Genomic DNA, 13,496 nt, shown 5'->3' with positions numbered 1-13,496 from the left:
GTAGGTTTTTGAGAAAAATCACATTTTTGTTTCACCTTTGCAAACGCTCTAGCGGGTGAGGTGAGTCAAATAAAAAGCATTGGTTAGAAAATGTAAAGAGCTTTCAGAAAAGCCTTCAAGCTTTCTTCTACTCCTACCAGGGGCGTGGCAATAGTGTTCACAAGAAATGTAGGTTTTTGAGAAAAATCACACCAGGAGAGTCAGGATCAATGTCACCAGGATGCGCCATTTTTTTTTACACCTGTCTAATATTAAATTTGGATTTCTCTTACCCGCGTACATGACATTAAGCAATAAACAGCAAAAGTTAAGCCAAAATAAAGAATTCGCTTTGAATAGCATGGCAGTTGAGCTCGATGAAAAATTACGGAAGAGGTTTTCCAAATATTTTGATCTCGCTCCAGAGGCAGATACCGCAGTCACAGCGGCTATACTAACTCCAAATGTCAAACTGAATTGGCTTTCCGTTCTGACAAGGACTTCTCCCAATGTAACCACTGAAATTATCATCACACGAGCTTTAGAATGCATTTCAAAATTCGCTGTTGCTGAAAAACTAGTTCCAACAAAGCAGAGTTGTTCTAACCATGAGGATGAAATCGCCTTTTTTGATTTGGAAGAGATTAGTAAATTTATATAAATTAGTTACTTTCGTTAAAAATTACTAGTTTCTATTATTACAGATGCTGACGAGGAAACGACAACTTCACAGAGCTTGGGCTATAGTAAAGTAGAGCTTGAAAGCATTATCAGAGAGCAGTTGTACTCATATCTTGCGAACCCAATAAAAAATTGCGCAGTATGGCAGAAGTATGAGCTTCGCTCTATTTTAATACGCCTCTGACATCCTCAGCGCCTGTGGAGTGATTGTTCTCTTTCGCAGGAATTATCAATAGCGCCAGAAGAAATGCTTTGAACGATTTTTCATTTGAAAAATTAGTATTGTTAAAAGCAAATAATTGAATTCGTTATCTTTATGGTTGAAATTATTGAAATATTGTTAAATTTGTTTGTTTAAAATTTTGTTGAATTACTGTAATGACTATATTTTGTTATTATTATTTATTTATTGTATTATTAAATTCACCATATGATTTATAAATAACAATAAATTTCTTTTTTTTTAATTAATGCAATATTAATTGCCAATTAATCCAAATTAATCAAAATTTTTAATCTTACTAAGTTTTTGATTAAATTTTTTTAATCTGTAAATAAATTTTTCAAACTAAATTAATTCCCTTTAATCATGATTAAATTAATTTTCAATCATTAATTAATCAACGAATTGCGAAAAAAATTAATAATCGAATTAATGAAAAAAATATATTAATTCAATTGATTATTAATTTTAATCCCTTTTTAACAGCTCTGCATGCGCATAGTCTATTGGTGCATAAATTCGAGTTTAGTAAACAGTTGGTTGTTGTACCGCAGAGACATCACACATACAGACGGCGAATTGAAGCATACGCCGCTCATAAATTTCCGACGCTACCGCTGCCCTAACTGCTGCCACCACTGCTACTCAAACTGGTGCTCCCGAAGCCACCGCCGCCATAACCGCTGTCACCACCGCTGTCACCACCGCTGCTCAAACTAGCGCTCCCGACGCCACCATTGCTGTAACTGCTGTCACCACCGCTGCTCGCATTGATGATTCCGGGGCCATCGCCGCCATAACTGCTGTCACTACCGCCGAAACGAATACCACCAGGCCCGATATTTGTCCTGCTCCTGCGTCAGCCGCATCAGAAATCGAACCACTATATGAAAGTGTCACATTCTTAGGCCTAGAAGCAGAGCGACTAGAAGAACAACTCCGAATCCTATAACTACGTCGCGAAATAGCTGAACTTGGGAACCAACATTATCACGAACCATCGAAAAATTATATAAATACCGATGAGCTCGAAGCCGCTGTGCCTAAATTCAGTGGAGACGACCACCGTGACGTCAATAAGTGGCTCGTGATCAAAACACAAACACATGGAGAGGCATCATCTTACAAGAGTACACACACCACGTGACCAACAACAAGCCAATGCCACATCACGCATATACAACGTGATCAACATACAGACACATGGGGCATTACCTTACAAGAATGTACAGCCACCACGTGACCAACAACAAAAAGCATGGCATTATCCAAGATGCCACGCCACCGGAATTAGCCAATAGGAAGACGACACGAGTTGACTGCACTGCTATAAAAGAGTGACACGCATACAACTCTTGTCCTCAGTTTGAATAGAAATTCAGACATAATAAGTTATAATATTTTGTGTAGACTAATATTAAACATTTAAATAAAGGAACCTTCGAGGAATCGAAGGAAAATATATTTTTAAAGAATAATTAAAAACTATTCTTAATTACCGCGAGCGGCATCAGCAGTTTGTTTCCCGATTTTTCGCCATCGAACGGCATCATCAGTTTATTTATCTTTCGCCATCGAGCGCATCAGTTTCCCGCCATCGAGCAGCATCAGCGTTTTTTTCGAGTTTCGCCATTTCCATCCAGTTTCGGAATTATAAAAATTTAAATACTATAGTTTCCTCTGTACATTTATAAAGTGAAATACATTGTATACAAACAAGAAAACCGCATTACATAAGTATATACACGCGTATATTCCATTCTAATTACATTTTCAATTACATTTTTTCATTTCTAAAACAAATCTTGTGGTGGTAAAGAAGAAGGTGAGTTAGTGAAAAATACACTGTGTGTTCAAATATCATTGAACATGCTTATTTATCAGCAAAGCCGAAATTCTACTGAATACAAATATCTATTTATATATTAATAAACATATATATGAATGCATTTACATGCAATGCGCATGCAATAAAAACAAAAATGCATAGGGACACATGTCATAAATTTAGAGAAGAGATAAGATTATCATACACACACATATGTATCAAAACAACCCCATGTCAAGCAGCAATAAACAATATGCTGCAATACATATAATATACACACATACGCATATATTTAGATAGATAAGATAGTTTTACAAATTGTATATAAGCAAGAAAAATACGAAATAAAGATCAGATTTGAAAGAAAATCTCAATCGAAAACATTCCTTTTATTTACAAATTTTACTTCCCCCACCAGTGGTAAGGGGTAAAAGAAGAATTAAAAGGAAATATTTCAAATAAAGGAGCCGTTAGCTATCATTTATTGCCCCCCACCCGAGGTAAGGAATAAGTGAAGCAAAACGCTTAACCTTTATTAACACTGTGTTTATTTTTATTTTAGTTCAATAAGTGTACAAGTTGTTTTTTTTTGCTAACTGTATAATATTATTTTAATAAATTTTTTCAATAAAATGCGTATAGTGCAATGCTGGTTTTGCGAAGAAACCTGAAATCAAGAATTGTTTCTTGAAGGAAAATGTCATTGGCGCGTCGTGCGAGTATAGTGAAATTGTGAAATTTATAAAATAATATTAATTTTTGAAAATTTAAAAAATGGAACAGAAGATTTGTTCATCAAAACGCAAAAATCGAATGCTGAATTTTACAACGTTGGAGAAGCGCCCACTTGCGAATTGCGAGAAGGAGTGACCGAGGATTTGGGATATTAGTAACACCTTGCATTGCAACAAAAATGCCTAAAAAAAAATAACAAAAATTGTAAGTAGTTGTTGGTTTTAGAATATTTTACATTGGATCCGCAGACTGCGCTACCATCGCAGCATCGAATATTCAATATTATTCCATTTTAATTAAAATTTCTTCTTCAATAAGTAACTCATATTCGTTGTATATTATTCAATAGTTTCTTATTTTTACAGAATATTGTGTTATAACGTGTATTTTTTTAGTATGACTAATATAAAACTGACAGAGGATGAAATCGAAAATATTCTTATGGATTACGAAGAAAGCGTTGATGGACTTGATTTTGATGGCGATAGCATTGCAGATCCAGACTTTGACCCCACTGATTTGGATGATTTGTGTTTTGAAAACATAATAGAAGATGACGAATGTGAAGATAGTTTGCCGATTTTGCCCACGGCCGTCAGTGAAAGTAATGTGCAGAGTGCACCAGGATCATCAGGAAATAGAAAAAATCTATGGGAGTCTATGCTATGGAAGAAAAAAAACCTATCTTTGAACGAACATCAACTTCGTTTTACAGGAGACGAGACTCTAGATAGCAATATTTTAGACCTAGATTCTCCTGCTCAATTTTTTTTCCAAATATTTCGGAAGGAGCTCATTAAATACAGTGATGTGCTGAAATAAAGCCATACATTTGGGTGTTTAATTCTTTTTAGTTCTAAAAATGGGTAGAGCCAAACACTGCAGCCCTGAATGCAGAAAATTGATAAAAAAATTTAAGAAAGCAAGGCAAAAGTCAAAGAGAAATAGCTGGATTAGTTGGCTGCTCAAAAAAAATGGTTGAAAACGCCATAAATTACAAAGATATCCCAGAAAACAGAGGCAAAAAGCCCAAAATCAACGAGGGTTTGCGAAGGCGTATCCTGCGTCACGTTAAAAAAGATCCGTTTGTGACCTCTTCCGCACTCAAAAAACAGTTTTCTTTGGATGTGGATACTTCAACAATTAGAAAACTGTTAATCAAAGAAAGATTAAAGGCTAAAACAGCTCGAAAGGTACCGTTTCTAACCAAAGCAAACGTAAAAAAACGATTAAAATTTGCCGAGGATCATGTGAATTGGCCAGCGAGTAAGTGGCGAATCATTCTTTGGCCAGATGAAACAAAAGTGAATTTATTTAACTCTGACCGAGGCAGCCTTACTGTGCGAAGGTAGCCCAATACCGAATTTTGCCCTCAATACACTGTAAAAACGGTAAAACATGGCGGTGGGAGTATAATGGTATGGGGGTGCTTTTCTTATTATGGGACTGTTCCTCTATTTCGGATAGAAGGTACAATGGATGCCTTGCAATACACTAGAATTTTGAATGAAACTATGTTGCCTTACGCAGAGCTTAACATGCCGCTTCGATGGGTGTTCCAGCAAGGTAACGACCCAAAACACACATCGAAGCGGGCAAAAGAATGGTTTAGTCAAAATAACATCCAAGTTTTATGCTGGCCGCCACAGTCGCCAGATCTAAACCCAATTGAAAATTTGTGGCGAGAGGTTAAAGTGGCTCTTAGAGGAAAAAATCCAACAAATAAAGATGCCCTTTGGAAACTAGTGAAGGACGCATGGGAGCAAATTCCAGCTGCTAAGTGCCAGAATCTAGTGGATTCGATGCCCAGGCATTGCTCAGCAGTTATAAAAAATAAAGAATACTGCACTAAATATTGAAGTAAGATTTAATATAGTTGCATCGTTTCTTTTAATTATTTCATAAAAATTTTTGATTTCAGGTCATGAGATACGACAGAAATTGAATAATTACTTTTGGCTCTATTTCAAGTCACAGCCGAAATAAGATATACCAATGAATTTTGATAGATAAATGAAAAAAGTGAATTTTTATATGATTTGTTAATTTAACCCTTTCGTCCCGAGTGGTACACATATTTACCAGCGCAATTTTAAATACCCTTAAAGTCTTAAATTGCTCTAAAAACGGTATAAAATTATACCAGCCGGTAACTCTAAATATTTTTGAAAGTATGGCAGGCGTAAGTTTTACAGTTTGTCTCTTATCCACGTGTTATCGGAGCTGAATGTGTAATTACAAGTGATTTTTAGTAAAAAAAAGGGCGAATCAGAAGTGACATTGTAAACATTTGTTTTATTTCCGAACACGAAACTTAGAGGAACATAGGTAAATATGAAAAAGGTTTTATTTGAAGCAGGTGTATATTTTATATGCACTTTTATATCGTGGTACATATATGTACCAGCAGTATTTTTTACTGGTATTTATATGTACCAACAGGTGCGTACAAGTTTATGTTTATTCCAGGACTAAAATGTCGAAAAGATCTTTGAGCCAAAAGGAGTTAGAGAGAGTGGTTGAAAGTCTGTCGGATTTTTCTGCGGGTTCATCTGACGAATATGAGCCTAGTGAAGATGAAACAGATTCATCATTTGAAGATAGTGAAGAAGAAACGGCATCAGAAAATGAGAATGAGTTTGAATACAGTAAATCCCGCTTAAGTGCCTCCACGCTTAACTGCCATTCCCGCTTAAGTACCTGTATTTTACTGCTACGAACATTTTTTCGAAAAAATGTATAGAAATTTCCCCATTTAAGTACCACTCGGTTAAGTGCCAATCCCGCTTAGCGGCCACTAAATTTCGTGCTTCATTAAAAAAATTGGTTTAACTTTTCCCCCTCTTAAGTGCCACTTTAAATTTAAAATTATAAAATCGAAAAATATTCTTGTAAAATCTTAAAATATGGCAATATGGATAAGTGCTTTTCTTATCGAGCATTTGTATTAATCGATCTTCGCTATCTATGTGTCAAAAATTTTCGCTTTTGTCATTTGCATCGTTGTAAGTTTGAAAAATACAGAAAAATGCCTGGTAAAACGCGCAAAATAGTAACTGCTTTGACTATGAAACAAAAGTTGGAAGCAATAAATTTGATTGAACACGAAGGAAAGCCGAAGGCTGATGTGGCAAAAAAGTTCAAGGTGGACATTTCAACCATCCATCAATTCAAGGCAAGGCAGCACTGCGGAAAACTACCGCAATGAAGTTTTAAATACCTTAATAAAGGACTACGAGCCAGGCGATATATTTAATGCGGATGAAAGCAGTCTTTTTTACAAGGCTCTTCCAAGCGGAACGTTGTGTAAAGGAGGAGACAAGTCGGTGGGCGGTGAGGCACAAAAGGCCCGCCTGACTCTGTTATTTTTATGTAATTCAGATGGAACCTTCAAAAAAGTTTTTGCAATTGGAAAGTCGAAAAACCCGAGGTGTTTTAAGGGAAAAGTTGTGCCGCTGCCGTACTATTCCCAGAACAAAGCTTGGATGACTGGATCTTTGTGGTCAATCATAATGAAGGAATTTGACAATGAAATGGGAAAGCAAAAGCGAAAGGTGTTATTAATAGTTGACAACGCAGCCTGCCATAAAGTTGATGGTTTGAATGTTGAGAATGTAAAGATTACATTTTTGCCACCAAACACGACATCACTGTTGCAGCCTCTCGACCAAGGAATAATACACTGCTTTAAAGTTTATTTCAGACAAATAATGGTTCGAAAACAAATACTTGCCATAGAGAACGGCTTGTCAATTAAACAATTTATAACATCGATTTCAATACTTGATGCCCTTAATTTTATTAAACGGGCGTGGTGGCTTGTTAAAAGCGATACCATAAGAAATTGCTTTCAAAAAGTAAGTTTAGCTCTTAATAATTATGTTTGAACTATGAAAAGCAAAATATTGCAGGTATGTATTTAATTTAAAATTCTTGAATTTCGTTTTGTAGGCCGGATTTCAAGTAGAAGATATTTCGTTCGACCCTATCGAGGAAATAGTAGATGTCCCTATTGAAATACATAACTGTGATGAATACGTCGCGTGCGACAGTGACATTCATTGCTTTGGTGTTCTTACTGATGAGGAATAAGTAAAAGATGTATTAAATGAGGCTGATGTTGAATCATCAGAAGAATCTGCAGTTGATGCCGTAACTGACCCGCCTTCCTAATGTACCATATGGCACTTAAGCGGGATTGACTGTATACCGTAATTGTTTTAGTGAAATTCTAATTTGTATTTTTATCACAATTAATTTAACCAGTTCTTAAACAATTACAGATATAAGGACAAATTCATCACCTACTGGGGGCAATGCTGCCAGTGCCAGATGCAGATCATAAATTTTTCCAAATTTATTTTATGGGCAATCAAGTTGTGGAAGTTGATACACGTTGTGGTCATAATCCAACCGTCAAGCGAATCATTGTCCAACAACTGCAAACATTTCTTCACGAGAATAATGAATTAGTGAAGATGTTCAAAATGGCACTGGATCGGATGCCATCAGACAGCCATAATATTGTAATAAGAACCGACAAAACAGCTGCTGGAGAGCATGCAAGGAGGTTTAATTCACCGACAATAGATGAAGTGGCTATTGTCGCTGTTGGAGAGAATTTGCAATCAAGAGATATTGTACTTCATCGCCGGAACAATTAATTGAAACGTGTATATGAAACGCATAGAGCTTATGATGCTTTACAATACCCATTAATTTTCTGGCAGGGAGAAGATGGGTACCATTTTAATATCAAAATGGTTAATCCAACAACAGGTAATTAGATTATACAAAATAAAATATTTTATATGTTCAATATATAAATGTATTTTTTTATCATATGTACTTCCAGGTGCTGATACACACAAAAAAGTCAGTGCCATGAATTATTATGCATACAGACTCATGATCCGTGAAGGTGAAGTAAATCAGTGGATCATGTAAAAAGCACGTGTATCCGAACGTTACATTGTTTTGTCCATAAATTTAGAGACTTTTTGCTGCGCTCCTACTTTAACATCCTTGGTTTTGTCATCTCATGTTAAAAAAAGAAACATTTAATTGGAGAAATATTGAAAAACTGCTAAAAGTGATTTTCTTCTCGCTGCTTACAATGCCGAGGAAAAGAAAACGACCTGACATAGGTCGTCGAAGTCGTGTAAATGTGCAACGAGCTACTTTACGCTCCAACCGCACTAATGACCAGCGAGATGCTGATAATGATAACAGTCGTACAAGTATGGGAGAATTACGTTCAAGAGTAAATAACTATCAAGTGGATAGGGGAGAATGGAACGAGTTCGTGCACATCGATCACAACAGCAGCGAGCACGGGATAACGAATTTAATCGATTCCGCAGACGCAATGCTCCTGTAAACCTCGAACGAGGAGCATTTTCCTACGATCCGGAATTTGATTATAGTGCCGACAAATCTGTGACGATTGGAGAAATGTCAATCATTTGTCAACATTGTAAAGCATTAAAGTACAGTAGTGAACCTGCAGGATTAGCAGGATTATGTTGTGCTGGTGGCAATGTACAATTGCCTCAATTGGTGCCACCACCTGAACCGTTACACTCATTAGTTAATGGGATGGAAAATATAATAATTGCTTCCAAATGACATCGTTTGGTGCAACGCATATAGTACAAGACGGGTTCATGCCTACTTTCAAGGTAGTATACCATAATTGTTTTAGTGAAATTCTAATTTGTATTTGTATCACAATTAATTTAACCAGTTCTTAAACAATTACAGATACAAGGACAAATTCATCACCTACTGGGGGCAATGCTGCCAGTGCCAGATGCAGATCATAAATTTTTGCAAATTTATTTTATGGGCAATCAAGATGTGGAAGTTGATACACGTTGTGGTCATAATCCAACCGTCAAGCGAATCATTGTCCAACAACTGCAAACATTTCTTCACGAGAATAATGAATTAGTGAAGATGTTCAAAATGGCACTGGATCGGATGCCATCAGACAGCCATAATATTGTAATAAGAGCCGACAAAACACCTGCTGGAGAGCATGCAAGGAGGTTTAATTCACCGACAATAGATGAAGTGGCTATTGTCGTTGTTGTAGAGAATTTGCAATCAAGAGATGTTGTACTTCATCGCCGGAACAATGAATTGAAACGTGTATATGAAACGCATAGAGCTTATGATGCTTTACAATACCCATTAATTTTCTGGCAGGGAGAAGATGGGTACCATTTTAATATCAAAATGGTTAATCCAACAACAGGTAATTAGATTATACAAAATAAAATATTTTATATGTTCAATATATAAATGTATTTTTTTATCATATGTACTTCCAGGTGCTGATACACACAAAAAAGTCAGTGCCATGAATTATTATGCATACAGACTCATGATCGGTGAAGGTGAAGTAAATCACATTTTGATGTGTCAACGGCTCTTTCATCAGTATGCAGTGGACATGTAAGTTAATACCACCAGTTCATATTACATGAACATATTGTATTTCTGTTATAAATATGTAACCCATATGGTACTTTCCTAATACTGTCCGCCTTAGGTGGTCCCAAAATACAATTCATAGATTGTAAGATGAATCTTTCCACTTGTAACATATGTCATATCTCAAGTGGATTGTAGATATACTTCCTAGAATGTAAGATAAATATTTGTATCTAGACTTAAGCAAAATACTGTATATAAGAAAACATAATAAAGAAAACGTGGCAGTTGCCCGTGGTTGCCCAAAAACAAACGACATAATTAATTTGTACGTCAAAATTGAGACTGAAAGATTGACATACATCCGTCTTAACCAACAGCAGCTTCGATCTGAAGAGTACATTCATCTTCGCGATGCAATCAATGCTGACGGCAATGTAAATAATGTAGGAAGAATGACAATTTTACCGGCCACTTACATCGGAAGCCCGCGCCACATGCACGAGTACGCTCAAGAGGCGATGTCTCATGTTCGAAAGTATGGCCGTCCAGACCTATTTATTACATTCACCTGTAACCCACAATGGATTGAAATAAAAAAAGAACTGCTACACAACCAAACACCACTTGATAGGCATGACATCACAGCCAGAGTTTACAAGCAAAAATTAAAATCTTTAATGAATTTCATTACAAAGCATCGTGTGTATGGCCAAGTACGTTGTTGGATGTACTCTGTTGAGTGGCAAAAGCGTGGTTTGCCACATGCTCATATATTAGTCTGGTTGGTTGACAAAATAAGGCCAGAAGAAATTGATTCCATTATTTCAGCCGAAATTCCTGATGAAACGGTTGACCCAAAATTGCATACGATAGTAACTAAACACATGATACATGGACCTTGCGGAGTTTTCAACAACAGCTCACCCTGTATGATCGACGGCAAGTGCTCTAAACGGTACCCGAGAAACTTGCTTGCTGAAATCATCTCGGGAATCGATGGTTACCCATTGTATCGTCGGCGATCAGTTGAGGACGGTGGACGATCTGTAGATGTCAAGATAAAAGGACAAGATTTTCATGTAGTTCTTCTTCTTTTCCTAACCATGGCCATCGTCAAAAAAAAAACGACAGATGTAGTTTGATAGTTATAGTGTAAATATTTGTCAGTATTCACTCAAAAAAAATTGTCTATGGTAAAATGTCACTTGAAATGTTAACGTCTCTTTGCTGTGCATCTATACTATAATTCTTTAATATGCCTAAAAATCTAAAAGCAGCAAATTTCAATAAAATTAAAAAAGTATTGTGTCGTGTGTTTGTGACTTACTAAATATGCCTCCAATAATTAGGCGGTGCGAAGTTCGCCGGGTCAGCTAGTCATGTATAAAATATATTGAAAAGTGGAAAGAACAATTTGACCATATTATGATTTTTGCCTGGTGTGCGCTTGATCAACCACCGCAATGGAAGTTTATCGAAACCACCGCGAAGTACATCGCAACCAATAACCATTTTGATCTGGAATCATCCGATACTGATTTATTCGATCAGTTCACGTATTTGGAAAGATACGTAACCGAAGAGAAAATCCAATCGTGGGAAGAAAATGGTACTGCCACCGATCAACGCTGGGTTGAAATTTTTCAACATTTCGTCAAAAAGAAGGTTCCATACAACCACATGGTCAGAATCATATCGTATATTCTCTCCTTGCCAGGCACATCAGCCACCGTTGAACGAGTATTTTCTCTGATCAATCAGATTTGGAACGATGAAAAATCACAAATAAAGATCGAAACATTGCGAGATCTTTTATATGTTCGATACAACATTAAAATGACTTGTAAGGAATTTTTTGAATTTTTACAAATGCAACCTAAAATGTTGAAGGAAATTGCATCAAATGAAAAGTACGCATTCAAAAATGCCAATCAGATCGACGAAAACAAAAATAAGTATGCTGAAATTTGTATGCAAAAAACGAGTTTGGATATCGAAAAATAAACTGCTTTCTCCATAACTTGACCATAAATTGAAATCAAATTAAATTAAATTGCATTTGCAAGCACCGTTTTTTCATTAATTAAAAACTGTACCTAATATAAACTTATAGTAATCTAACTATCATTATAGAAAGAGGAAAAAAAAAAAAAAATTTGTGTACGTAAATGAGATCTTGAAAAGGTGGTCACCCTATATATATACATATAGTCACATACTATTGCCCTTACTACCAACAACTTATATTAAGCTTAAACTAGGCCTTATGAAGAACTTCGTCAAAGCAATAAACCGTGAAGGACCGGCTTTTCAGTATTTAGTTAAGTTGTTTCCTAAATTGTCATATGCAAAAATCAAAGAAGGAATATTTGTCGGACCTGATATTAGAAAATTAATGGCTGATAAAAAATTTACAAAATGTTTATCGCCCGATGAAGCAGCCGCATGGGCATCTTTTCAAAATATCGTTCACCACTTTCTTGGTAATCACAAATCCCCTAATTTTAAGGAAATTATTGGCGATATGTTGCAAAATTATCGAAAGATTGGAGCTAGAATGTCTCTAAAGATCCATTTTTTGCATTCCCATCTCGATATTTTTCCCGAAAACTTGGGTGATACGAGCGACGAACAAGGAGAGCGGCTACACCAAGATCTAGCCAACATTGAAAGAAGATACCAAGGATTTTGGGATGAAGGCATGATGAGCGACTACTGTTGGACTCTAATACGTGAAACAGATACTAAACAATACAAAAGGCAAAGTTCCACCAATCTTCATTTCTGATATGTTACTTTTAAGTTAATAAAATTAATATTATTTGACAAAAATCATAAAAAATTAAATTCTTGATTATTTCAAAAACTAGAATCAATCTTAAAAAACGAAATGAAGATTCGGATTCAGTGTCATCAATTGTCATAGAAACCACTTTTGGTTGCCCAGATCCAAAACCGTGTATACTTGTGTTATCGTCTTCGCATTTCGCATGAAATGAAACATGAGTGTTGATGAGGAGTTCAGTGCCGTATACGGACAATATTTCCATGAAAAGGATGATGAAAACAATGAAGAGAGCGATTATGATGAAGACGAAGTATATGTATCTCAGGCAGAACATGATACCGAACAAACTTTTGTTAAGATTGACCTGTCTGTTGTTGAAGTAAAGGAGGAGGAGCTGGTAACAAAATTTCTGTCAAAAGATTGTTGTAATAATAAATGTCATACACTGATACCACGGGAAATGATCGAGAGTACGCGGTACAATTGTTTAGAGATGTCGAAAAATGAACTTTATTTAGTGATACTAAGTCACATCGAAGCTGGAATTATGAGTAACGAAAAGCTAGATAGTGTATACGCAAAGCTTGCTGGACGGAAGAAATGTGGACAGTGACAGGATACAGAAGTTATGAGGCATAAAATTACATTTACCTTCTACAGAGTACCTGTTTGTCGTTCGTTTTTCCTTTTTGTACATGCGTTCTTCCCACAGAAGCGTTACGAACATTTAGTACGTCATTTTGCTGCACAGGGTGTGTATAAATGAGCATCCTCCCCCGGGCATCCACACATACACCACACTATCACACCACAGCAACTCC

General features: G+C 36.1%; 2 protein-coding genes across 2 annotated transcripts; both read left to right on the top strand.

The window, feature by feature from the left end:
* Positions 1 to 253: 253 nt before the first annotated feature.
* Positions 254 to 994, top strand: LOC126756990 (uncharacterized). Its single transcript, XM_050470534.1, has 2 exons — positions 254 to 626; positions 684 to 994. Exons 1-2 carry the CDS (start codon positions 281 to 283, stop codon positions 842 to 844), a joined length of 507 nt encoding a protein of 168 aa, XP_050326491.1. The 5' UTR covers positions 254 to 280; the 3' UTR covers positions 845 to 994.
* Positions 995 to 6,817: 5,823 nt separating this feature from the next.
* On the top strand, positions 6,818 to 7,538 carry LOC126755868 (tigger transposable element-derived protein 6-like). The gene is made up of 2 exons (XM_050468585.1): positions 6,818 to 7,303; positions 7,398 to 7,538. The coding sequence occupies exons 1-2, from the start codon at positions 6,932 to 6,934 to the stop codon at positions 7,536 to 7,538; spliced, it is 513 nt and encodes a 170-aa protein (XP_050324542.1). The 5' UTR covers positions 6,818 to 6,931.
* The last annotated feature ends 5,958 nt before the right edge of the window (positions 7,539 to 13,496 follow it).

The sequence above is a fragment of the Bactrocera neohumeralis genome, chromosome 4 (assembly GCF_024586455.1).
Source record: "Bactrocera neohumeralis isolate Rockhampton chromosome 4, APGP_CSIRO_Bneo_wtdbg2-racon-allhic-juicebox.fasta_v2, whole genome shotgun sequence".
Taxonomy (NCBI): domain Eukaryota; kingdom Metazoa; phylum Arthropoda; class Insecta; order Diptera; family Tephritidae; genus Bactrocera; species Bactrocera neohumeralis.
This window is presented reverse-complemented; position numbering and strand designations above follow the sequence as displayed.